The sequence below is a fragment of the Emys orbicularis genome, chromosome 15, assembly GCF_028017835.1.
Source record: "Emys orbicularis isolate rEmyOrb1 chromosome 15, rEmyOrb1.hap1, whole genome shotgun sequence".
Lineage (NCBI taxonomy): Eukaryota > Metazoa > Chordata > Testudines > Emydidae > Emys > Emys orbicularis.
This window is the reverse complement of record NC_088697.1, coordinates 28,478,413-28,503,989: the sequence shown is the minus strand read 5'-3', so window position 1 is coordinate 28,503,989 and position 25,577 is coordinate 28,478,413. Positions and strand designations below refer to the sequence as shown.

At 41.4% G+C, this 25,577-nt stretch overlaps 1 protein-coding gene across 1 annotated transcript in view; it reads left to right on the top strand.

Moving 5' to 3' along the window:
• The first annotated feature begins 1,323 nt into the window (after window positions 1-1,323).
• The window catches only part of CBL (Cbl proto-oncogene), a 49,299-nt gene continuing 25,045 nt past the window's right edge, over window positions 1,324-25,577 (top strand). Inside the window, exons 1-2 of the mRNA XM_065417446.1 lie at window positions 1,324-1,470; window positions 10,845-11,092. Coding sequence (XP_065273518.1) covers window positions 1,324-1,470; window positions 10,845-11,092 — 395 coding nt within the window. The remainder of the gene's footprint in view (window positions 1,471-10,844; window positions 11,093-25,577) is intronic.

Sequence of the window (25,577 nt, the reverse complement as noted above, 5' to 3'; positions counted from 1 at the left end):
TTTCTTGTGTACTTAAATAGGGCTTAGCCATCAGCAAGAGATTCCTGGTGCTTAGGCTGGGTTAGCCCTAATGTAGAGCTTGCTTCTTATAGAAGCTTCTATTACTTTTTGAAACTTAACATTGTAACTCATTTGTGTGTGTATGTTTAACCTGCTTCAACCTTGTAAATACCTCTCGTTTTCCTTTTCCTACTTCATCAATCTTTATTATGGGACTGGCTACAAGCATAGGTGCTGGAATTAGGGGTGCTGCTGCATCTCCTGGCTTGAGGTGGTTTCCATTACAGACAGGGTTTACAGTTCCGGTCAATGGCTTTCTGCACCCCGGCCTACGTGCATTGTCTTGGGTGTGAGAGCTAAAGTGCAATTGACCGGGGGGTAAGTGACTGGCTGTAATCTGAGCATTGCTGTGGTTCTCTGTGAGGGACCATCTCAGGCTCAGCTGGGGGGTAAGAGAGTACGCGGGGCACTCTCTGGGCTGTCATAGGGCCTAAGGAGGTTACACTCCATGACTGGTCGGTGGAAGCTCACTCGCCACCGCTTTGGGGTTTGTGCCCTGAGCCGGTACCGACTCCTGAGCCGCTGCGGGCACCACTACAGCATTATTTAAATCACCCTGTTCTAAACTGCTCCACCATGGGGTGTGGGGGCGGTCTGTCTCTGCTCCCCACACCAGGCTGCCCTACCTAGCTCCCCAGCTCCAGCCCTCCCACTTCCTTCTTTGCCCTCCCCCTCCTCCGGGCTCTTGCCCACACTAAGCATGGCTTCCTTTTTGCCTCTGTCACCACAGTGCGCATGCCACCCGGGTGGGAGCACGCGCAGTACAAAGCACCGGGAAATGGGGGCGGAGTCAGGACTAATGAGCTGCCGGCTGGGCGGCTCGCAAGAAGGACGTTCCCTCCCCCCCGGGCGGTAGCGGAGTGAGCCCTTCCCTCAATGCGCGCTGGGCAGGCCGGGGCAACCAATCAGCGCGGGTGCCTCCTTAGCGAGGGCGCGCGCCGGGGCTGTGTCCCAGCCTCCAATTGGCGCGCGTGCTTTCTTCACGGGGGCGCGAGTCGGGCCCCCTCCCACGGCAGCCAATCAGCACGCGGCATTGCGAACCTCTTGGGGCCGGGTCGCGCGCGTCCTCCTTCCGCCCCCCCTCCCCGCACCGAGGCGCGTCCCCGCTGTAGCCCCAGCTCCTGGTCCGGAGCTACCGCCTCCTCAGTCCCGTTCTCTCCGCCCGGCCGGGGAGGGAGCGGCCCGGGGGCTCAGCCAGGCGCCCTCGGAGCCAGCGGGCGGGGGGGCACCCTGACCCCCACCGCTCCCCGCAGCCCCCCACCCATGGCGGCCCCTCTGAAGAAGGGCCCGGGCGGGCTGATCGGGCTGATGAAGGACGCGTTCCAGCCGCATCACCACCACCTGGGCCCGCACCAGCCCGGCGCCGTGGACAAGAAGATGGTGGAGAAGTGCTGGAAACTCATGGACAAGGTTGGGGGAAGGGAGGGCAGGATTTGGGCTGGGGGGAGGGGGGCAGGAGTGGGCTGGGGGGGCGGGGCTAGAGGTGGGGGAGGGGCAGGAGCGGGCCGGGGAGGAAGTAGGAACGGGGTGGGGGCAGGATTGGGCTGGAGATGGGGGAGGGGGCTGGAGATGGGGGCAGGATTGGGCTGGAGATTGGGGAGGGGGCTCAAGATGGGGAGGGGCAGGATTGGGCTGCAGAGGAAGTAGGAAGTGGGAGGGTTGATTGGGCTGGAGATGAGGGAGGGGGTGAGAGTTGAGGACAGGAATGGGCAGGGGAGGGGGCGAGAGATTGGGGACAGGATTGGGTGGGGGGTGCGGAAGGGGGCTAGAGATGGGGCAGGATTGGGCTGGAGATGGGGGATTGGGCTGGAGATGGGGGACAGGATTGGGTGGCGGATGGGGCTAGAGACGGGGGACAGGATTGGGCTAGGGAGAGGGGGCTAGAGATGGGGGAGAGGAATTTAGATTTTGGAGAGGTATGTGCTGTCGGGAGAGGCTGGGGCAGATGGTAGTGGTGTTCAGGAGAGGAGCAATATGTCAGAGGGAAGGCTGGACTTCAAGGGGGTGGTGGTTAGGGCGCTGGGGAAGATGGAGAGCTTGTTGAGTGGTGGGGGGGCTGGAGTGGTGGTCAGCACCATGGCAAACATACATTGCAGACATATTCTTGCCTCTGACCTATTTGTGGTAAACAGTACCCATGTAACTAGAGGAAGGATTTTGCTGAGGTTGGCCCACTTGCTTGTGAGTTCCAGCCCACTGTTGAGCATGGTCTGCTCTCTTGATGGCAAGATAGAGGTCTGGGATACCTTGGCAGTTTGGAGAGCTCTATTGAATGAGTAGTGACAATGCACTGGGACTCAGCATAGAGGCTTTTTATTAAAACAGTGAGTTTTGAGTACTAGTCATGACACCCTGTATAATTCCCTCTGTAATAAAAATGCGGAGTTATGCTAAAATAAGGGATATGAAATCTCATGCTTCATGGCATAAAATGATTGCTGCAGGAATCAAAGGAATCACTCCCACAACTTCCAGCACTACATATCCAAGTTCATTAATTTCTTTTGCCCCCAAGCATCAGGGAGGTGGCATGCTGGACTAGTTGGCTTGATGGTCTGACCGAATGTGGTAAATTAAATCCTAGTACTGATGGGTATATTAGTAGAGGAGCCACTGCTTTAAATAGCCCTAGTCAGTGCTTAATTTTAATTCTAGAGAAATGTGCCATCCTAGTTTATACCTAGATGAGTGATACTGGCACTATTCTTCATGCCACAAATGGGCACAGTAATCCAGGAGGTAGGCTTAATGGGAATATATTTTCTTTATTATATTTTTCTGTAACCTTCGTTGTGACATTTTACTTTTCTGTTGTTAATTTCCATGGATAAGTGATGAGACTAAATTTGTATAGGATTGAGATATATTCGTATCTAAAATGAGTGACATATTTCATAATGCTAGGTTCAGTTGAAAGAATAGATTAGTGCACAATGAATGCAGTTAGAAAGCAGGTGGCAGTACTTTGGGGAGTGCTACACAATCCACCTTCCCCTCCGGGACAGGATGGGTAGGGCTGATGGGCAACCCTGCCGACCCATGCATTTCAGCTTTCTTCCTCTTTTAACAGACAGCATTTATTTATTTTGCCTGAACTTATGTTGGCTGCCAATTCTACAACCTCATTTTGAAATGCCTTTGTTAGTAAATAGTGGCTGAAAGCTCTAGTTATGTGCTTAATAATAGTTAAAATATTAAAATCAGACTAAGACCCTGATCTTGCAGACTGATCTACATGCCCATTAACTTCAGCAGTTCTGTATAGACGTAACAGTCTGTTTACACACATTCTATTACAGGATTGGGCCTGAAATAGAATATCTGCTTCTTAAGACAACAAATTGCCAACTGTTAACTAGGAATTGGTTGGGGAAAGTGCGAGGAGGTGGGGAGAACTTGTGAAAAATTTTGTGAAACTTTTCTGTTGTCAATTATCTGGCCATTTCAAATACGCACAAACTCAAATTGGTGTATAAGAAAATAGTTGATGGGTGCACGTATGGTAAGGGATCTTACAGATCAGACAGATATGCTATATTTGCATCTGTACAGTGACCTAAATTCATTAACCCATAAAATTAGTTGGTATCCTGCAAAAGCATTCAGGCATTGCTGTTCTTCAGGTGTGGCTAATGAATTTCCTACACAAGCGAACAGTTGTCCAAGAGCTGTATTCCATTCTCTCCGCACATTTTGACATGTGCCCAACTTCCATCTGAAGAAGTTTTATTTTTGTTTCATATTAATTTTGTCCCATGTTCTTCCCACAGTTGCCTTCGGTGACACATAATGAGGCCAAAGCTCCAGTGTTGGGCAGCGCTCCTTCGTATATCCAGTGGGATGTTCATCTTCAGTTACCTCTTTTTACTCTTATTTATGCCTTGGCTGTTGATGTGGGGTTCCGTAGTGAGGCTTGCATTCTTGACTTGTGACAAGGGCTTCATCAACTAGGATCCTCAAATTTTAACGAATAGCATTGTTATCTGTTAGAATTTGAAATAAATACTGTAGTTGTAGAGCTAATTATTTGACTGGTTACTGCACAGGCAACCAGCATATAATCCAAGTATTTAGAAAGTTCTGTTTTCAGTAAATCTCAAAATTTGACAGTTGCAAGAATAAATAAGCATGTCACTTTAAACAAAAATTGGACACTGGATAATCTCTTTCCAGTTGTTTAGATGGATCTCATTCATGGTATTCTGAGTGCATCTAGTATGTCAATGTTAGACGTTGTCTACACTGGCACTTTACAGCACTGAAACTTTCACGCTCAGGGGGTGTCAAAAAACACCCCCCTGAGCAATGCAAGTTTCAGAGCTGTAAAGTGCCAGTGTAGACAGTGCCGCGTTCCCAGTGCTGGGAGTTACTCCCCTCGTGGGGGTGGTTTTTTTTACAGCCGCGGCAACGCTTTAATGTTGGTAGTGAAGACATACCCTTAGTTGTCAGTGAAATCTTATGTTGGTTTGCCATCTGCACCCTCATAGCTTGTTTGGACTTCACTTCTGCAGCCCACTGCCTTATGTGAAAGCAGCCATTTAAATAACAAGTAAAATCACTAGCCAGATAAATGGTTGGTTTGGGTGTGGTGTTCAAAGTTTAGTTCACACTTTCGGGGAAAGTATACTCATACATTCCTTTTCAGCCCTTGGCAGGTCCTTTTGACACTTGAGTGCAAGCTGTGGCTTGTCTGAGTTGTGTGGCCTGGTGCACCTTGTTTAGGAGCTAAAATAGTGTTTGGGCTGTGCTAGGCCTCTTTACCCCTTCCAAAAAACCAAACCAAAAATGACTTTGTCCTGACATAGAGTATCACTGATTGGAACAGTTTTGTTCCCCATTGAAGGCCGCTTCTGTTCTATTTCATGAGGATAAAACAGTCCTTTTGAAAGCTGATGTATCTTCAAATATTTGGCCACTTTGTAGATTAATATTTATATATTAATTGCAGCTGGAGTCCCTGATCAGGCCCCTGTCATGCTAGGTGCTGTGCAGATACAGAAGTAGGTACAGTCCATGTCCCAGAGAGTTTACAGTATGTAGGTCAGACTCTTTAGGGCCACGCCACCTACAGTTTTGTTAGAGTATCTGCCCCACTCTGGTAAACATTAAAATAACAAAACCTTGTACCTTTAATATGTTTCAGTGCCTTTTGATGTGATTAAATAGGATCCTGGAATATGAGGTTGTAGTACAGTTTTTGAAACTTTGCTAAAGTAGGACAGGAAACCTTTTAAGTTCTTTAGGCAAGTATTTTGTCTTTGTTCTGTAAGACAAGAACTAGAGTATGATTGATTAAGATGGTTATAAACACAGTTTGCCTATTCAAGTATGCAAGATTACACATGCTGCTATATTATATGCAGTTCTGGCATATAGCATCTGTTATATTGCACATCTGTATATTACCGACCACCTTGAAATTTCACTCCTTTGTGTATTCTAGATGTTTGATGGCAACTTATGAACTTCATCTAAATCCAGCAGTTTGCTTTCTTATCTAGAGGTTGAATCATGCCTTTGAGGCTCTGCTGTTAGATGTCTTATGAGCCTTCAAAGTGCAGCGACAAATAGCACACTAAGCATCTCAGTCACTTCTTTGCACTGGCTGTAGCCATCCTATACATTTTTACTAGGCTAAAGTGGGAGGAACTGATTTCAGTCTCATTTATCCTATTTCCTCATCTTTTCACTGTGTTAAGCCATTAAAGCAGGGCTTAATATCAGAAAATTTATTAATGTAGTAAAGAAACTTGTTAGTGCTGCGTCTTGGCAGGAGGGAGTTGCTTTATATATTTTTGTCGATAATGCAATTGATAATTTATCTTCAGAACCTAATCTAGGCAGCAGAATAATACAAATAACATCCAGGGTATGTCTACACAGTGTAGCTCGGAGTGAGCCTCCCACCCCAGGCAGACAGACTTGTGCTAGCAGGGCTCATGCCGGCACACTAAAAATAGCTGTGTGGAGGTTGCAGCATTGGCAGAGGATTGGGCTAGGGTTGGCTTGAGCTAAGGTGGCTAATCCAAGACTCTGCCGATACCATGATGTCCACACAGCTATTTTTAGTGTGCTATCGCAAGTCTTTCTACCCAAGCTGGGAGGCTTGCTCCCTGCTGCAATGAAGACATTACCTAACGCTGTTCTTGGGCATTTGAGGAACTGGTTGTGGAAATTCTAAAATACTTAGAGGGGTTTTGTAACTGGATGGGACGGAAGAATAGTAGATTTCACATTACAGGATGGAGAAGAAACTGGTGGCGGCTGAGCTAAATTGGCAAACACCTCTCTAACCTAAATATGGATGTAATTCAGCACATTTTTATAATTAACATCTGGAAATTTTGTTGCAAGTCACCCCAATAGTAGTGATGTGGTCAGGTGTGGCTTTGGCGGAGGCTGAGAAGTTGATAGGTACTGAGTTGCTGATGTTTCAAAGAAAAAGTAGATGCTTGACTTTGGGGGAAAATGGAGCTATATAACTTTGTTGTTTAAAAGGAAGAAAACTTCAAACTCCTCATAGGTCTGTTTAGGAAAACAGTGTTGGCAGGGAAATAGGAGTTGGGAAGTCAATAGAGAGAGATTTATCACTCCTAGGTTGTTTGGGGTTTTTTTGTTTTTGTTTCAAGGTTACTGTCAAATCATAACTTGCAAACAAATTTTTGCACCTATGTTGTTAACCTCCTGAACTCTTTTTACTTACCCTTGTTACAAGTCCTAAAGAATAGAGAAGAAATTATTTTTTAGTTTTTGTTTTTTTTTACTTAGTGCTTTTGACAGCACTTTGTGAAGTCGGTTTCACTGTTTCCTCATTCTAGTCATAGTTCCCCTATTTTTGTGAGTCTTTAACATAGCAACAAGGAAGAGAGAAAAATTTAAAAAATAGGAAATGTGATGGTAAAACTACAGTGTCCCTTTTACAAGGCTAGAGGAAAATGTAGTTATTTATGCTCTTTGTTAATGTTTTTCATTTCTTTCAGCTTGGAAACGGAAAATCAATTTCAGTACTGTTTGTAGTCAGTTTAATTTTCAGGCGCTCCTTGCTGAGAGTTTAAAACATTGCAAGGGAATGTGTTTGATCACAAACAACTGTTTTAATTTAAATGATTAAAAATATAGAAACATTTCTGTTGGTAAAAGCTTTAGTTTTAAAATAGTTTTACAGAGAGACCAAATTTCAGTTGACAGTGTCCATTTAAGACCACAGCTATTTTTAAGTCACTTAAAAAAACAGAAATGACTTCTCTTTACTCTGAGCACACCTAATGTAAGGTATTTGTTGTCTTTCTGGATTCACTGTGGTAGCTGCCAATCATGGGGAGAGAATGAATGGAGTGCATGGTAACTTGCTAATACTCTGCTGGTTTCCCAGAGCTGTGAACATTCCTTTTAATGTTCTCATGATGCTGCAAGTGCACAGGTAGAGAAGTAAACAAAGTGCAACTTCTTTTTTTTTTCTGATGTATTAAGAAAAGTCAGTTTGCTAAACGACAGTTCGTAGGCAAGTAACTTTATATTTGAGTGCTGATATTGGTTGCTTTTAAAACCACGTATGGGGAGTTGTGAACTTCAGCTCTTGAAATAGGTGTCCGTTTGGTGAATAATTAAACTTATTTAAAATTCATCAGGTAATAAAACCAAAGTTTTTCAGCTTTTCTTGTCTGTAAACCATTTACTTTGGATATTCATACGGGGTATTTTAATGAAAAAGTTTTATAGAGGTTGTGAGAATATGACCTGTCTGCAGAATTTGTTGCTTTTCTGAGAAAACATGTCAGATATTAATATCAATATCAAATAGGTCTGTATAGTTACTGACATGCAGTAGGTCTGCTTCCTACATAGCTGGATAGTTTCAAGAGATAACAGCCTGTGCCATTTCCTATTATAGCTGACCCAGAGAAATGACTGTTCTGTGTTTTTGACTTGTCTGCTTCCTTCATGTGGTTTCCCTACAACACACCAAGAATAGTTTTAAACCCAATTGTTTAAATAACAAACTAGATCTGTAGGAGCAATAATGGTGCTATCTGTAGCTTGCTTTGGGGACATGTTTAGGATCCTTCCATGCTGCCAAGTGAAACTATGGTCTCAGAAGACAATTGTGTCGTTCCCTGATAAGGTTCATTTTACAATGTATGAAAGAAGCACCCTAAAGAAGCACCAACTGCAGCAGCAGTCTTGTGATAACTCCTCTCCTTGTGTAGATCTCCTAGTATTTGTCAGTTCAGAATGGAGGGGAAGTTTATTTGGCTAGATTATTTCCCACCTGTACATTTGGTGCTCCTCCAGAGTATAATTCCTTCTCATTATGAGAATCATATTCACCTGTCTGAGACTTGATGCAGTCAGTCAGTCATTCCTTTGATGGAAATTGAAGCCTCTCAGTGGAACCATGCATTATTAGAAGACGTGTAACTTCTCCACACTGTGTTTCTTGCACGTATCCTAGAAGGCTGAGTGAAATGCTAGAGCTCCATTTCAGACTAAATTAGTTATTTGGTTTAAATATTTACTTTTCAGTCACGGCTTGTGAGGCAAAAGTAATGGAATAAGTGTTTAAGTGTGTAATAAATATAGAGATCCAGTTAACTTTTTCAGAATGTTACCTGATAGCATCTAGTAGTTTTTTACCAGGTTTTGTGAAGGTGATGTTCTGCATAGTGGCACCGGGTTGTTCTTGGGGCTTTCTTATCTACCTTCCTAAAGCCTTCTGAAGAAAGTGATCTTCTGCAGCATTTTGATGAGATCTGCTTTGTAATACCTTTTGCACATCACTGGTGTCAATTTAGACCTCAGTCATGCCTTTTGATATTAGGAAGTCAAAACAGTTTTGACTGTTTTTACACTTCAGTAGAAAGCTTTAGGAAATTATGGCACCAGCCTTATTTTATGTTTGAGGTAAACGCTCCAAAGACTAGAGCTGTTAGTTGAGTCTTATTCCCAATTGCTTGTTTTTGTCTTTTTGAAAAGATGGCTTTAGAACAAAAGCACTGAATATTGCTTTGTCATGCTAAGCCAGTATTTCAGCACTTTGTTGGAGCTCAGAGAGCCCTAATAACTTAGAAAGTTGCATTATGTCTTCTGTAGCTAGCTTTCTCTCTCCCTTGACTGGGTAATAGAGAATCTTGGCTGTGATGGATACAGACAAGGCCTTTCTCTGTGAGGTGTATGATCCTTTTTTAATACTGTTTTTCCTATTGATTAAACTTGTTTTCATGAGCTTTGTCATGTAGTCGCTCTATTGTAGAGCACTAACGTTCAGAGAGCTGTCTGGTCATATACGGTTACAGCATCAGCATTCTCTTTGCAGGTTGAATGAAATTTTTCTATTCAGTTATGGTGCCTAACCTATTAAGTAGAAGCAAAAATAGATGCATATAAAATGGCAAAAAGTTTCCTTTCTGATAAGCCTATTAATTTGTTTTGCACAGTGTACTTGTGGAATAATTGACTCAAATTCTTACTAGCTAGGAATGTGTAGATAATCTTATTGCTGTAATACAAATTAGAAAACCTTTCCATTAGAAAGAGTAGGTATTAAGGTAGTAAGAAAAAATTAATCTCCAAGACATGCAAGGTAATTTGCTAGAAAGTAGGTTACCATCATCTAATTAACTTTCATTTCATCACTGACAAGTAAAACTAGAGCAGCGAGTGCTTTTGTGAACAGATTCTCACAAGGGAGAGAAATAACTGCAGAGGGTCAAATTCTGCTCTCACATTTGCATGCAACTTATGAAGTCAGTGGAGATGCATATCTGGGGACCCAGAACTATGTTCCTGTCAGTAAGCTGTTTACCGCTAAAGTTAATAGAGTATTTCAAATGAGATTTGGGGGTCTCTGCTTTCTGTATAGAAAACCTTTTTTTGTGTTCACTGTTGATAGCTGTATAGTTGCTTTTATGCTTGTCATTCATTGTAAATGTATACATTCAGGGTCAAGTTTTTCATTCAAGTGGACCCCAGTAGTAATGTATTCTCCATTATAGGGCTTGTGTACACAGGGAAATTTACTGGAATGATTATGTTTATGTCACATATAAACTAAACTGGAAAAAGACACTGTTATTCTGGAGCAAGAGTGCCCACGTGGGGAGTTATATCAGTATAGCTACAGCGGTATCATTATACCAGTACATTTCCCCAGGTAGACAAGCCCCAAGTCTGGATCATATCTTTTTGGCTGAAGTATCTGGCAAGACAGCAGCTTCGTCACCAAAGACTACCTAAATCAGTGGCTCTCAAATGTTTGTACTGGTGACCCCTTTCACACAGCAAGTCTCTGAGTGCGACCCCCCCTCTTATAAATTAAAAACACTTTTTTATATATTTAACACCATTATAAATGCTGGAGGCAAAGCAGGGTTTGGGGTGGAGGCTGACAGCTCGTGACCCCCCCATGTAATAACCTCGTGACTCCCTGAGGGGTCCCGACCCCCAGTTTGAGAACCCCTGATCTAAATGATCTAATGAAATATTATTGCATCAAATATTTTAAGATTAATTTTGTGAGAGATGTAACCTTCTGGAACCTAGACGTCAGTGCTCATGAAAACATGTTAGTCTGCAGATGGCGACTTTTATAATGGGAGGAAATCTGTTCAGGGACTAGTGCGTTTGGGCAGATGCAGTATAATGTGAAATTATTTATATTTCAGCGTATCTTCTTTTGCATTTCAAGCCATGTCACTGATCATCTATTTAAACAATATTTACTTGTAATTTTTAAATAGTCTTAAAATCTCAAAATGGTGACTTTTCCCATTATTCATTTATTGCAGGTGGTGCGTTTATGTCAGAACCCAAAACTGGCACTGAAGAACAGCCCACCCTATATTCTAGATCTGCTACCTGATACGTATCAGCATCTACGAACCATCCTGTCACGCTATGAGGGGAAGATGGAGACCCTAGGAGAAAATGAGTACTTCAGGGTCTTCATGGAGAACCTGATGAAGAAGACCAAACAGACCATCAGCCTCTTTAAGGAAGGGAAGGAGAGGATGTATGAGGAGAACTCTCAGCCTAGGTAATGGGGAAAAGTTACTACAAATACTTGTAGCACAAGTCTAGCTGAGTGGGTGAGACCTTGAATTGAACAGCTTGGTAGTTGGTATGTGGGAAGGAAGAATTCAGTGGTGAAGAGATTTAAGGTTAGCTGGAGAGGGTAAAGTTTGAAGTAAAATATTATTCTGTGCTGGAATGAAGGCAACGAGAGGACATGAATATGAAGAGAGATTCATATTCCAGATCTGATCATTCCTGGCTGTGACTTAGCTTTCATTTGAGTCACACTGGTATAAAGAATAAGATTTATGTTCTGAATCGGTTTTCAATTTTATGTATGAGATGTACCTGAGTACAGCTCCATGCCAAAGTAAAGAGCACCAATAAGGTTCTTTTGTATGTAAATCTGTAAAGACTTCAGAATAGCTTGTTCTGTGGTTTAAAAGTAAGTACTTAATATTGAAAGACTTAATTTTACAAACTTTAATTGTTGGAGTCGTGACCTCTCTCTGTTAATTTGATTGTAGTTCTGGAGGTTTGATGAAGGAAAAAAAAACACCCTGAAGCGTAGGAGGCAGAGGGAAGGAAATCAAGAGATTGTCCTACAATTCTCTCACTTCTCTTTCATACCATACTAGAATTTGAAGTTAGGGTGAAGCTCTGATTTGCACATAATTGATCTCTTTTGAAATTAAAGGAACCTGAGCATATTCAGAGGTCTCTGAGGGAGAGGCGTGTTCTTTTGGCAAGTCACTTTATCAGTGGCTTAGTAATGTCCTATTACTAAAAGTAGTATGCATATATGGCCGCTACTTTAGCTGTTTGATACAACTGAGAGCAAGGTTTTGTTGACTAACATCAACAAAGTAGAGATAGACAGGACTGCTCTTGGGTGCCTCCATTTGTTTTTCGTTGAAGATTCTTAAAGGGTAGCGGTGGGGAATTTTTCTCTTCCCTGAGAGTGCGGTTCTATAGGTTTCCATCTTGTCACCCTTCTCATTTAATCTGCATACTTGGGTGTTGCAATGTTTATTGGGGAAACATGGTGTTTTTGGCATGCTGATACTTTACATCTCATCTGACCCAGCTATAGTAGTTCAGTTTGCTGCCTTACCTAGTGACTTCTTGAGATTGGAGAAAAGGATGGAGGGCTAGACTCTGTCTGATAAAACATGGCGGTGGCTTGGAAAACAACCAGAAAATGTGATGAGAATATTTGCTCCTTTGTCAGTGAGGATACGTCTGTTTGCAGTCTAGGTGGCTGGTTAGACTTCTAGCTGCTTTTACATGGTCAAATGTCGGTAATACAGTGACTTCTTTTCGTCTACAGATGACCATGAGTTTGACTGTTTTGGATTCAAATGTTACACTTGTCATCCATGCCTTTATTACCTCAATTTAAACTACTTCATTACTGAAGCTGGTGCAGCATTTGGCAGACCACTAATTAAGTGAGGTATCTCACCATAAGCACGTTACACCAGTGCTCTGTGATCTGCATTGGCTGCCTGTTGGTTTCTGGGTGGATTTTAAGTGGTTGGTTTTGAATGATAAACTCTAAATAGACTGAGGCCTGCCTACGTGTGAGGTACCTCCTCCTTCCTTGTGCCCAGCTGTCACCGCTGAGATCAGCAGACACTTGAGCTGGAGTCCCCTAAGTATAAGAAATGGGAGCCGGGGATGGGGGTGGAAAGGTTACCAGCAGGAGGTCCTCTTTGTGGGCACTTTGACATTGGAACTTGCTCCCCACTTGGACCAAAATAGCCTGAATGTGAAGGGCATTGCAGCATGCTCAGGAGGTTATCTGTTTTCTCTGGCTTTTAGGGAGGGAGGAGAGGTATGGTCACTTTAAGTGGCAAGAGGTTGATGGAGGGAGGGAGGGGGAAGGGTTAATTCTAATTTATATTTATTTAGCCACTGGTGGTACAAGATAATGGAGGGAGTCGTAGAAAGTGTATATTTGTATTGAACTATTTTCAAAGGGCACCTAGGGCAATGGAATAGGTGCAGTTTATTTTTTATGTACAAACTGAAGTAAGTAGAAAAATGTGGAACTAGCTGGATCAGTTGAATTTAGTTGCAACTGAATGACTTAAGTGGATGAAGCCTTTGCAGCTATTTGCTTCTAATATTTTTGAAACCAAAATGGGAAGTGATGGAGCCACTTTGCATAAATGTTTCTTGATGATTTTTTATTTTAATGTATTCATGTAATATGGCTTCATTATTACTGTTTTGATTTCCCCCTTTCCATGACCACTCGGGGGTTTAAGTAGTATTCTGTTAAGTTATTTTACTTTTAGATGGTGCCTCACTAAAAATCTCTTCATAGCGATTTGAAGTTTTCAGGTAATTTCTTGAATGTGGGAGGGGAAAATGGAACTAAAAGCTGCTGTTTAGTATTGCTTTTTGGCAAATTTGTGATTTTGATTAGCAAGGATTATGTTACACTTCAGAGTTTGCTTCAAAGCTGTAAATCTATCTGCCTTTAAAATTTAATTCCAATTTTCTGTAGAAGGATTTCAAGGTTTGCGGCCAGTATAATGAGTGAAGCCAAATTAAACTACTGGATTGTCCCTTAAGGGAAAATTGCTGCTTCTATAGACTCTGATTCTCTCTTCATAGATATCAGAATTGAAACGAGGGGTAGGGCAGGGAAGACTTCTCAACTGGAAACACTTGAATATGTATGAAAAGTTAAAAAAAAAAAAAAAGTGGATGTAATGGGGAGGGGGCTTGAGCACGCATGCCTAGGGGATAACTCACTTTTAGCTTGACATATTATGGGAGTGAGAGTGTTCAATGTAAACCTGCAGTCATTTCGGCTTAGCTCAAATCAAAACGTGCATGATGCAAGAAGCATTTGTCACCATGGATTAACTGTGTAAACTGTATTTTAATTAAAACTGGCCTTTGGGTCTTTTGCTGGAGTTTTCTATCTTGCTGGAAAACCTTTTGGGACACTGGGAACCCAAGGTAAGACTGTAAACTGCTCTGCTGTGTAGTGAACTGCACAAACACTTCAATGTAAGGTTAATTTTAAACCTTTTGTTAAGAGCTTTTTGATTGGAAACTAGCTTGCTTTGGGCTCCTGTGCCATCACAAATGACCTTGTCCAGATCAATCCACCTCTAGTACTAGGCTCAGAAGTGGTACAGTACTGAACATACACTAGAGTACGCTAACCTGTTGATTGTTTCAGTACTCTGATCCATCATCTGAGCAGATGCCAACTGACAGGCAACATCAATTGTTTAAGTCCAAAATTTTAGCCACAAGAATTGATCTTCTGACTTCTGTTCCCCAGGTAGTTCCATAGCACTGACATGAGAGAAGCAAAGAAGAAAAAAAATAACTGTACCGAGTTAAAACAAAAATGCATATTTCAGCTAATATTCAAAGCACGTTAATTGACAAGAGGGATATTCCAAATTGGTACATATGAGCTGCAAAACGAGTGCTTTTGCAGGCAATTTTACTGTCTGCCAGATGGGATCCGACTAGCAGTCCCTCTCTAGAGTTGTGTTTCTGATGGATTGACAATCAGACACTACATCTGCAGAAGTGAAAATTTTTGGCCTGTCAGAATTGGTAAGCATGCTGGTATAATTAAATCACAGCCCTGCTTCTTTCACCTTCTCCTTCCTTACTCTCCATCCATCTCTCAACCCAGAAAGAAGTAGTCACTGTTGTGTGAATTAAGCAGTTTTCCTCGGACTACACTTTAGGTATGCTTTAGCCCAGGGGCTGGCAACCTTTCAGAAGTGGTGTGCCGAGTCTTCATTTATTCACTCTAATTTAAGGTTTTGCGTGCCAGTCATACATTCTAACGTTTTTGGAAGGTCTCTTTCTAGAAGTCTATAATATATAACTAAACTATTGTTGTATGTAAAGTAAATAAGGTTTTTAAAATGCTTAAGAAGCTTCATTTAAAATTCAATTAAAATGCAGATCTTATCAGTTTAGTGTGATCCTTGCCCTTGCTTTTCCTTGCTGAGTTTTCCCATGTCTGGCACCTATTTGGATACTTTAAGCTGCACACAGGCTTCTGAGTGATCAGTTGTTAACTGGCTCCAAGAGGGACAGAGGACAGATGTCATGTGTGAAAATACCTGTTCACACAGGTATGTGGATCCAAATGCTGAAAGCATCGCGAACGCAATTTTCTTCAAACAATTAAATTTCACTGGCAGGGACATCCAGCAGGTCAGAATAGAGGCCCCATGATCTCTCTCGGTAGCTTCAAGTGCCCTCTGCAGATCTCCAAATGTTGATGCCCACAATCCTGAGTTTTTTAACTGAATGAGCTGCATTTCGAAATCTTCAACACCCATCCACTGAAATACAGACCAATCCAAGTCACTTTTTTTGAACCAGGTTTAATTAGAAAAGAAAGCATTGGGCCAAATAGGTGGAAATCTTGAAATCTGTCAGAAAATTATGATTCCTGTTCTTGCACATACCTTCTAATCTCAACGTCAAACGCAGTGCGCTGTTCCACGTGGTGTGATAGTGATGTAAGCAGCAAATCTGGACTTAAAAATATCCCAGCACAGTGACGCTGCAACAATTTTTAAGGTGGGGGTGCTGAGCTGCGCCCCCTCTTGCCCCGTCTGTACCTCTCACTGCCCCAGGCTGGGGCCAGCTGCAGAGCCCCGGGCCGGCGGCAGAGACCCCTGGACTGGTGGCCGGGACCCGGGGCCGGCAGACGGAACCCCGGCTGGCAGGGGGCCGGCGGCCGATACCCCAGGCCAGCAGCGGAGCCCCCCGGACTGGTGGCCAGGGCCCACGCAGTGTGAGTGCCACTGAAAATCCGCTCGCGTGCCGCAGGTTGCTTACCCCTGCTTTGGCCAGTGGGCAGTCATGAGCATGGTAGCTCTCTCACTCTTCCCATATTTCTTCAATGGGTGAAAAGGCATGGTTGGTTAGAATAGTCTAGAACATATGAATGATTCAGGCACTAACTCAAGATATCACATGTGTACAGAATATGGATTCTCTGGTTCAGATGGGAACGCTTTCTGATGTGCTTGTTGAACCTTCCGTCTTCAGCAGTGTGCTCCAATCAGGCCAATTATTGCGTTCTAGCTTGCTGTCAGGTGTCATTTAGGAACTGATTACTGTAAATTTTGGAAATCAACCACAAAATCTTAGGAGATTTAAGGTAAACTGATTGTGCTTTAAAAATAAGCTGAGCTCCCCAAATTGTTCTAGAAGTTTGTCATCAGCTGTTTTAGAACAAGCCAAGAACCCTGAATAAGAGTCTGGCATTCTTGTTTGTACTTCTTGATACAAGGTAGCATTATATACATCCTCTTGGCAAGGAAAGATGTTTCTTATTTTGTTCTTTCTTTGTTTGTTTGCCCCGGACAGTTATAACATGTTTGAAAACATTCTGTTTTTTCCTATCTCAGTTTTGCTATCGTTCAGCCTATTAAATGTTGTTGCTTTCCATATTCTCCTTTACCCTGGTTTGCATGTTTCCTGTTTCCTGTAGTCCTCAATTTAAACATTTATCTTCCTTCCCATCTTCTGAATTTAGCAATCACTTTGTTTCGTTCCCCAAAATTTCTCATGGTTTAGAACAAATGAATTATTTGGACATTTGCACAACTAGTGTGCAAACTGTGCAGATGTTCCTTACCAATAAATGCAACACTAAGTGGCAAATGACAAAATAAGTCACTCTTTTTGATAAGAGAACTAGGTTTTTTTTAAATCTTTCTGAATTCAAACTATTTTTGATCTCCAAACCAAGGAACAGGTTTCCCCCCCAAGCAACTTAAAATGATCCCCAATGCATTCTTCCAAGAGCTGGACTGAGGCAGAAATGAAGAGGGCCTGTCTGGTTATGTGCCATTCAATAGAGTTACAGTGGCTGCAGATGTGTGCTGCATTATGACTTTATGCACATTGTGGTGTGTAATGCTTGGCTTTCTTGGCCAGATGGGCATTTTCCCTTTCGTTTGTTAAGTCTTTTGCTGACACTCTACAGAGCAACTTCATTGTGTGTCATCTAGTGCGGAGTCACTTTGCATTTCATGGTACACTGTACAATATATGATGCTTACAACAGAGTTGCGTAGAAGCAGAATATGGCTGCCAATTGTTAAGTGTTTACTGTAAAATGAAAACTTGGCTCAGTTTTTAAAATGTAGTAGCAGGAAGTGAGGTTAAATTTACATCTTAAGGGTTTAGAAAATTAAGTTTCAAAGATCAGAGCATGAACCCTTGATGTATTTATTATATCTAACCTTTTTCTTTGATGCACCTGTTCCTCTGTTGTGTTCAGGAAATCATAATAGACTTGTAGAAACACTCTGTTTAGGGATGGTGGCTGAATGTCTGGGCTCCATTAGATGTGATCAGAAAATCAATCAAATGGAATTTAACCTTTCTACACTATATACTAACAATTGTTATGCAGAGCGTATCCTCCTATGGTGGCTAAAACCAAGGTGAGGTTTATCTGACTTCCAATGCTCAGTGTTCATAGCACTTTCTTTTCTTAGGACTACAACGGCTGTTTTTTAGCTTGCAGCAATGTGGTTTGGTATAAAGTGCTTCAGTGGAAATTGCTGTTGGGGCTTCCATAAACTGTTGTACAGTATTTATATATTTGGTGTCATTTTTTTAACTCAGCTATTTCATGCTGACATCTTTAAAGATGTCATCTAAATTCTGCTTCAATTTACATGCCTGTTTAAAGATTACAGCAAAATCATGGCTGCTTTTTAAACTATGCAAGCACTACTTAACTGTGGTTGATACAAAGCCGTGAATATTTTTGAATTGGCACTGATCATGGAAGCAATGAACAATAGCTTGTGCTTCAATTTAGAAATGAGAAATCCCTAAGTATACTTTTAATCTTATGGGGATGTTACATCTCTCATGCATATAGTCAATCAGTTGTGGGAAGTGCGGCCTATGTGGGTTAAGTTTGTACTTGCTAGTCAGGAACCAGGTTTCTAAGTTCAGATTATGTATTTGGGAGTTCAATAAAACACAATTGCAGTATCTGCTGGCCCCTGATTTTGGAAACCACTAGACTTTGAAGGTTTACTTATTCTGGATTTTTTGGTCATATTAAACCCATGGGAAAATAAGGGTGGATTGCTAGATTTTTGTGGTTAATATTTGTTCTTTGTGTTCTGACCAACAAAAAGTTCCCCGGGATGGGAGTTGATCATTTTTTAGAAAAAAGTCAGTTCCTATTCTGTCTGAATATACAATATCTCCTGGTCATAGATGGGGGGAAGTTGGAGTCTTGTGGGGCCATAGATGGTGGGGGGGCATTTCAGTTATAGTGCATTGTTTAGTGGAATGGCATACTTTTCTGATTATATTTGTTTTCAGTAGCACACACAAACAAAAAGGCAGAGCTTAATCTAAAAATTGGAAATAGAGTAGTGGGTGGAGTGTATCGTACAAGTAAAGTGATCACAAGGTGACTGGCCACATTTTAATACATTTCTAAAAATGTAGCCTGTCCTAGGTACCCCACAGTCTTGCTGTAATCAGCCTGTTAGTCTCATATTTCACAGTAGAAGTGGGTCTCCATAAGGGATATGAGTGCAACAGGCTTTGTGGCTGAGTTCAGAAAGGTTGTTCCATGCATAGAGGGGATATGGAAGAAAACTCAGATGCTTGTAGGAGAAGCAACTCAATGAGGTATCAAGGTTGGTATAATTGGAGCAGAATAGATAAGGGCAATGTGAAGAAAGCTATCTACAGGTAAGTAGGGATGGGCAGGTCCTGAAAGGGGGGAGGGATAGCTCAGTGGTTTGAGCATTGGCCTGCTAAACCCAGGGTTGTGAGTTCAATCCTTGAGGGGGCCACTTGGGGATCTGGGGCAAAATCAGTACTTGGTCCTGCTAGTGAAGGCAGGGGGCTGGACTCGATGACCTTTCAAGGTCCCTTCCAGTTCTAGGAGATGGGATATCTCCATTAATTATTATTATAAAGCAGCTCACAAGGAGCTTAAACTTATCATGGTAGAGGGTGAGAAGCCAGTATTGAGATTTAGAGAGTGGCGTGTAGATCAGAATCAAGCAAGGAAGATAATTTTAGAAATTGTATTTTGTGGGGACTGGAGGGGGTCCATTAGGAGTGACAAGGAGGCCAAAACAGAAGTTTATAGTAGTCAAGGTGGAAGAATGAGAATTTTAATTATAGTGATAGAAGGAAAAAGGGCATATCAGTTGTACCATCCTGCAGTGTGTTTTCCCATATGTCTCCCTTCTTTTTTGTGTGTGTGGAATCCTCTTGAAGTGACTGTGTTTGAAATAGACTGAATTGTGTAATGAACACCTAGTGGGTTGCATGTTATATATCTGGACATATGGGACCCAGGAGAGTAAAGAAAGCTGGGGTATGGTACATCTGTGTTATTAACAACTTTAACCCTGAATGCCTAATTTGTATACACAATAGCAAATGTACTGCTTCTCTGGGGGCTAGACAAGCATGGAAGCGCACACCAAAACATTCATGTTCCTTTTATTTGGAAGGTGGTAAGCAAAAAAAAAAAAAAGTGCATTTCCTGCAGCAATGCAAGGTTTAGTGATTCCAGTTAATCTAATAGAATAGTACCTCTTCATGGCAATGCTGAACTTGCTTAACTGTTCATGGTATAGTTTTAACTCGCGTTAACTGCGGTTCATGTTGGAATGCTCTTATTTTTATCACAGAAAGTTACAGCTACCTGTTGTAGAAATGAAAGCTATAGTTTACACAAGAGTTGCTATTCATAAACTCCCCTTGCTATGTAAACTAGAAATGTCTGTTAATGAACTATCTTTTTGCAGTTATCTAATATCTTGCTTGGTTGAGAATATAAGAGAGGCAAATAATTTACTCCTCTATAAATATAGTTACGAAGTGTTTCAATTTGCTGGGTATTAATATCCTCTCTAAGTGGTGGAAATGGGCTGCTTCTATCCTCTGAATCAGTTGGTAGGACAGTCTACTGCAGATATAATTTCCATTTTATCTTTTTAAACAAAATTCAGCCTTCAAACCATGTCTAATACAAGTGCCACACTGTAGCGTAGACAGAAGGGGGTTTTCCATCACTGTAGTAAAGAGGCGATAGTTAGATTGACAAAAAATCTTCCTCTGACCTAGCGGTGCCTGCAGTAGGGATTAAGTCAGTTTAACTACATCTCTCAGGGGTTGACCTAAACTTTAGGTGTGGACCAGACCATAGTCTCTCCGTGGCTGAGGCTGGAGATATATATAGACTCTGTGGTGAAAGGGAGCGTTAGAAGTTGAGAAGGCGACTGTAGATGATATATTAAATAACTTGAGTATTATTTGCTTTCTTTTTGCTATTTGCATAGGTAGGCTATAAGGTTAAGGTACGTTAACTAAAAAAAAAACAACCCTGCTCTTCTGTGTGAGAATATATATTGATAGATCATGTGCTGACGATGCTAAAATTCTCTGAATTTAACATCAAGTTGCTGACTTGAGAAGTTGGAACATGTTTAATTGTCATGCCGTCTGACAGCAAGACTTAGGTGATGCTGCCTCAGTAGGATTTCATACTCTACGCTTGCTCCAGGGTATAGAATTACTAATCCATGCAGGAAGAAAGCTGTAGATATTTACTGTCTTTTGTAAAGGAGAGTACTTACATGTGTCTAAAAGGGGAAGGAAACAGACCCCACAGAAAGATATAAAAAAGCTTAGTTTGTTTGCTTTAAACCATTGATTCTTAGATTCTGACCCACAAAAAGTCCAACAAGAAAACTTCCGACTGGACCAATGGACTTGTCTCCTAACACTCAGGGGGAATGGGAAAGAATGGGGGGGGGACAGCTAATGAATGAGGTGTGAAAGAGGCCTCCTTCTGTCACTTCCTTCTGATGCAGCTAACACTTCAAAAAGAAAGAAAAAGGAAAAAAAAAAAAAGAAAAAAAAATACTTGTGGAGCCTACATCTGCATTTAAATGAGAACATCTTAAAGACAAGAGCAGGCTCAAAGGCTGTCCACAAGAAAGGCTTCCTTGCCAAGCTGCAGCATATAAGCCCTAATTGCCTGCTTGCAAGGAGAAACCATTACCATTTAAATTTCTGGGGGGAAATATTAATCTTTTCCTTACATTTGGGCTTTAATAGAGAGATTAGGTGTTGAATTTCATATTCAAAACTGTAACCAATTACAGCTATTGCCAATGGAATAGCATAAACTTTCATTATTTTCACTTTCCTCCCATTATAAATAATAACATTTTCATGCAGATGCAATTTTAGAAGTGAAATTGAGCTTTTGGACTATTGTACAGTAATAAATAGATGGGATTTTGATCTCTCTGGATGTGTTTCCTCTGTGTATCTGAGTCTAAAATAAGTTTTCTAGGAAATTAGTTTACATCATGGACTCTAGTTTTATGGCTGCCACTGCCGAAGCAATCAGCCAGTTTATCACAAAGCATTGGTTAAAATGTTGATCAATTTCTTGGGGTTTGAACCTGTTCAGTTAGCTGTCTAACATCTGTATTTTGTACATCTTAACTACTTTTGTGGGGCATTGTATCATGTTTTGGATTGTGCTGCAAGGTACTTCTCAGTTTGACAACAGATTGTGTCTTTGCAAGGTGAAGTTTACTTCAGCCTGATAGGATGCTGCTGAAGAATTGGCTGAGCTTCCTGACAGGTGGTAAGCTAAACTAGAACGGCTCCTTTCTAACATTTTGAAACACTACCTTGTGAGCTATAGAACAAATTCATGAGCCTGCAGACATTTTGCTTTCTTCATGAAATGGGGATAAGGTTGCATTTTCAGTTAGCGTACCACTGATTTGGCTGTGTGATTCATTGGCCACTGGCTGTCTCTAAAAAGCGTGGCTAGAAGTATAGTGGTGGCGTTAGCAGAGGTGGTTTTTTTTTTTTTTTGTGAAAAGTATAATGAACAAAAATGGATTGTTGATTCCAAACCTAGTGCAGGGGGAGGACTGTAGGTTGACACAGGCGCTAGGTTTCTGTACCATCTTGATTCTTTGTTTTCAGGTCTTCAGAGCTTTCCATTCAAAGACATAAAGTAGATTTAAATTTTTTGGGAAGTTTTATCCTTGTAGCAAAATGTTTTGTCTTAAGTTGTTTGGAGGTTTTAAGAGTGAAGTTGGGTAAAGAAACTTTTCAATGAAAGCATGACGCTTGCATCCCTCAGGCAGTCTGTTAATGGTATCGTGCAAGAACAAGGAGATACTACCCATCCTCAAGTTCAAGGGAGGGCAGAAAAGATTGAGAATCTGGAGAAGCTTTGGGCAGGAATAGGAGAACCCTATTTGAATTGAAAGTGGAGGGGTTTGGGTGGGGAGGGAGAAGATGATCCAGAATTGATTTTAGCTATAATGACTTATTGCATTGTAACACATAGTCAACATTGTGGTATGGTTCCAACTGTAATCCAGAGGGTAAGTGGCCTAAGATAGGTATATTGAGGAGTGTTGCTATTAAGAGATAATACAAGCGTCAGAGGTCAAGTCTTGCTATTATAATTCAGAGATCACCATAAAGGAATACATTTGTTAACTAGATATGCTATTGTCCTTTATCCTTGCAAATCCTCTGAGGAAGTGTTGAACTCCCTAGTCTAGTCTCTGATTTAGTCTTTTTAAACACTGGCTCTTCAGCACTTGTATAATTAAGCATTTTAAATATCCAAATCCAGCAGAAATGAACTGGTGATACGTTTTTTTTTCTCTTCACCATAGAAAGCGCAAAGTGGCCTGTTAAAAGTGATCTAAACATCAGGATTAGAATGTCAGGAGCTGAGCTTGTTATTCCAGGCAAAGCCAACCCAATGTTGTGGTTAGAATACTGGGTTGTTCAGGAGTCATTAAAAGCTGATGTCCTGTGTAGGCTCCAGATATCTCATGTCCTTATGCATAAACATAACATGTGAGCCAAAATTTTCTCACCTCCATCGTTTCACGGTATTTTGTGTAATACGTTAAGGGAGTTGTTGCCCTGTACCCCAATAGAGAGTTGCATTTCAGTGTTGCTGTTTATACAGTTTCTTGGATTGCTTTAGGAGACTGAATTGAAAGGGTGCATGCATGTATAGGGATAAATGTATTTAATATGCGTTTCTCTAGAAAGTTTATTTTATTTGCACATATGTAAAATTAAAGGCATTAGCCTATTTAAATTTTTGTAGTCTTTTGAAACACAACTTAGGAAGCTATAATTAAACGCTCAGTGGGGCTATCTGTAGCTTTTATTTTTGAGTGTTTTTTTCCAACCGCACTAAAACACATGCATTGTAGGTGTTAAGGTTTTGAATGCTGTGCGTAAAGACAAAGCTTTGAACTAGTAAACAGTCACTTTTTTTAGCCAGTTACTTTATTATTTAATTGCTAAATTAAAGTTACTTTAATTTAGCAATTAAACTAAGATTCCTTACAACTATGGAAATTGGTGACCACAATGAAAAGGGGGTTGTATGAAAAGGGAATAGAAATATAAAGTGTTACGCTTGTTAAATGTCCCCCCTTCAAGTCTTGTCCGGCACAAAAAAACGAGCATGTGACCAGAAGGAACAAATGCAGAACAAATTGTTACTAACTGCTTTCTGTAACTGTACAAAGAATGGAACAATGAATATTCAACTTTAAATGTATCTTTTGTGAAAACTTTACAAGAAAGTGGAGAGGGTGTTTTGAGCTATACCTTTTCTTGATAGCAGGTTTATTGCATCTAATTAACGTGCCAGATCCCCTTTTCCCATTGGTGCCTTAAAGAATCAATCCACAAAATCAATGCGATGTTAGCTGACTCCTTCTGTTAGTCTTAAAGGTGCCACAGGACCCGCTGTTGCTTTTTACAGATTCAGACTAACACGGCTTCCCCTCTGATCCTTCAAAATGGTATAACATGGGCATATAATCTGCTGGTTCTAAGGCTATGGCTTCACTACAAGGCTTTTAGCAACACGGCTGTACCACTAAACCTGCGCGCAGTGTAGCTGCTGTTGTCGGCAGGAGAGAGCTCTCCTGCCGACAAAGAACTTCCACCCCCCAGGACCGGCAGCGGCTTTGTTGGCAGGAGAGTGCTTCTGCTGACAAAGCGTTGTTCCCACTGGCATAAAACTTTTGTCCTTCGGGTGTGTGTGTGTGTGTGTTTTAACACCCCCTGAACGACAAAAGTTTTGCCGACAAAGTGCCAGTGTAGACAAACGCTTAAATGTCTATCTTGGTGGATAGTACGAGTAATACAGCAGCCGGTGGAAGTACTTCTAATTTTAAAGATCAGTGGCTCAACATTATTCTGGAGGTGACTTGTGCTGTTGAGTCAGTAGTAGTTAAATGGAATGTCATTCACTTCCTGCGCTGGAAGCTGTGTTGAAAGTAGTTCCGTTGTATCTATTTTTAAAACTGATTACTGTGTGCAGAGGACTCTGAAGCTGCCACTGAGATATAAATGTCATCTCAGGCTCTCTTTAAGCATTCCTACTCAGCATTTGTGTGTAAGGGTCAGTTATAAGAGCACAGTTGTTGGCTGACACAGTGGTAGGGGGTGGCATACTGCTATTCTTCCTGGAGTTCTGTGCAGCCATTTATCTGAGTCTGACTGACTGTTAATATCTGGCATATAAGCAGTAAAATATGACAGGGTATGGGCTATGTGATAGCCTCCCATTTTGGTGGCATCTGTAAAGTGCATTTCACACTCTTGCATGTTAGAGGTTTAAAAAAAGCCATTTCAAATGTTTGAATCCTTAAATTGTCAAAATATCAAATTGCAACATAGCTTAATTCCTAAAAAAAAAAATTCTAGACTAACTTTTCTATACTTGTCCAAACATATTAGGGTCTTGAACCCACAAGTATTAACAGAAGACTGGAAGTTAGGGAGACGTGAATTCTATTTTTCTCCTTGTGTAACTTGAGTCAAGTCACTTAACCTCTGTGTGCCTCAGTTTCCCCCAGCTAGAAAAGAACAACACTTACCTCATTGGGGTGTTGTAAAGCTCAGCTGATGCAGTTAGGGTTTTTTTTTTTAAAAATGTTGGGATCCTCTGATAAGTTTCTCTAATTGCAAAGTATTTATTAAACATTTGGGGAGAAAGCAAAGTTTTACTATAAACCTTCAATACTCTGTTCTTGTCACAGGAAAATCCAATTTAGTCTTAATTTTTCTGTAAAGAGTAGCTTTCTCTCAAGCTGTGGCAGAGCAAAGCAGTCTGCTGATCCACCAACTGACTACTTAAAATTGCTGTGCATGATATGAAGCACAGCAGAGTATGAGTTAACAGCACATGTAGGCAGTGTTTACAGCACCCAAAAAGACAGAGTACTTTTTGGATACAGCAGTTCTAAACTTGAGTGTGTGCTGCTGCATACCCATATTACTTGTTGAGACTTCTTTGTATAAATGCCGTCTAGTGTTCATTGTGTGGTGCTGATCTAAATCCCTTGAGAACTGCAGAGTTTCTTGCAGTACTTGCCAGAAGTACCTCATACTCTGGAGGAATGAACATGCAATTAGGAACCGGA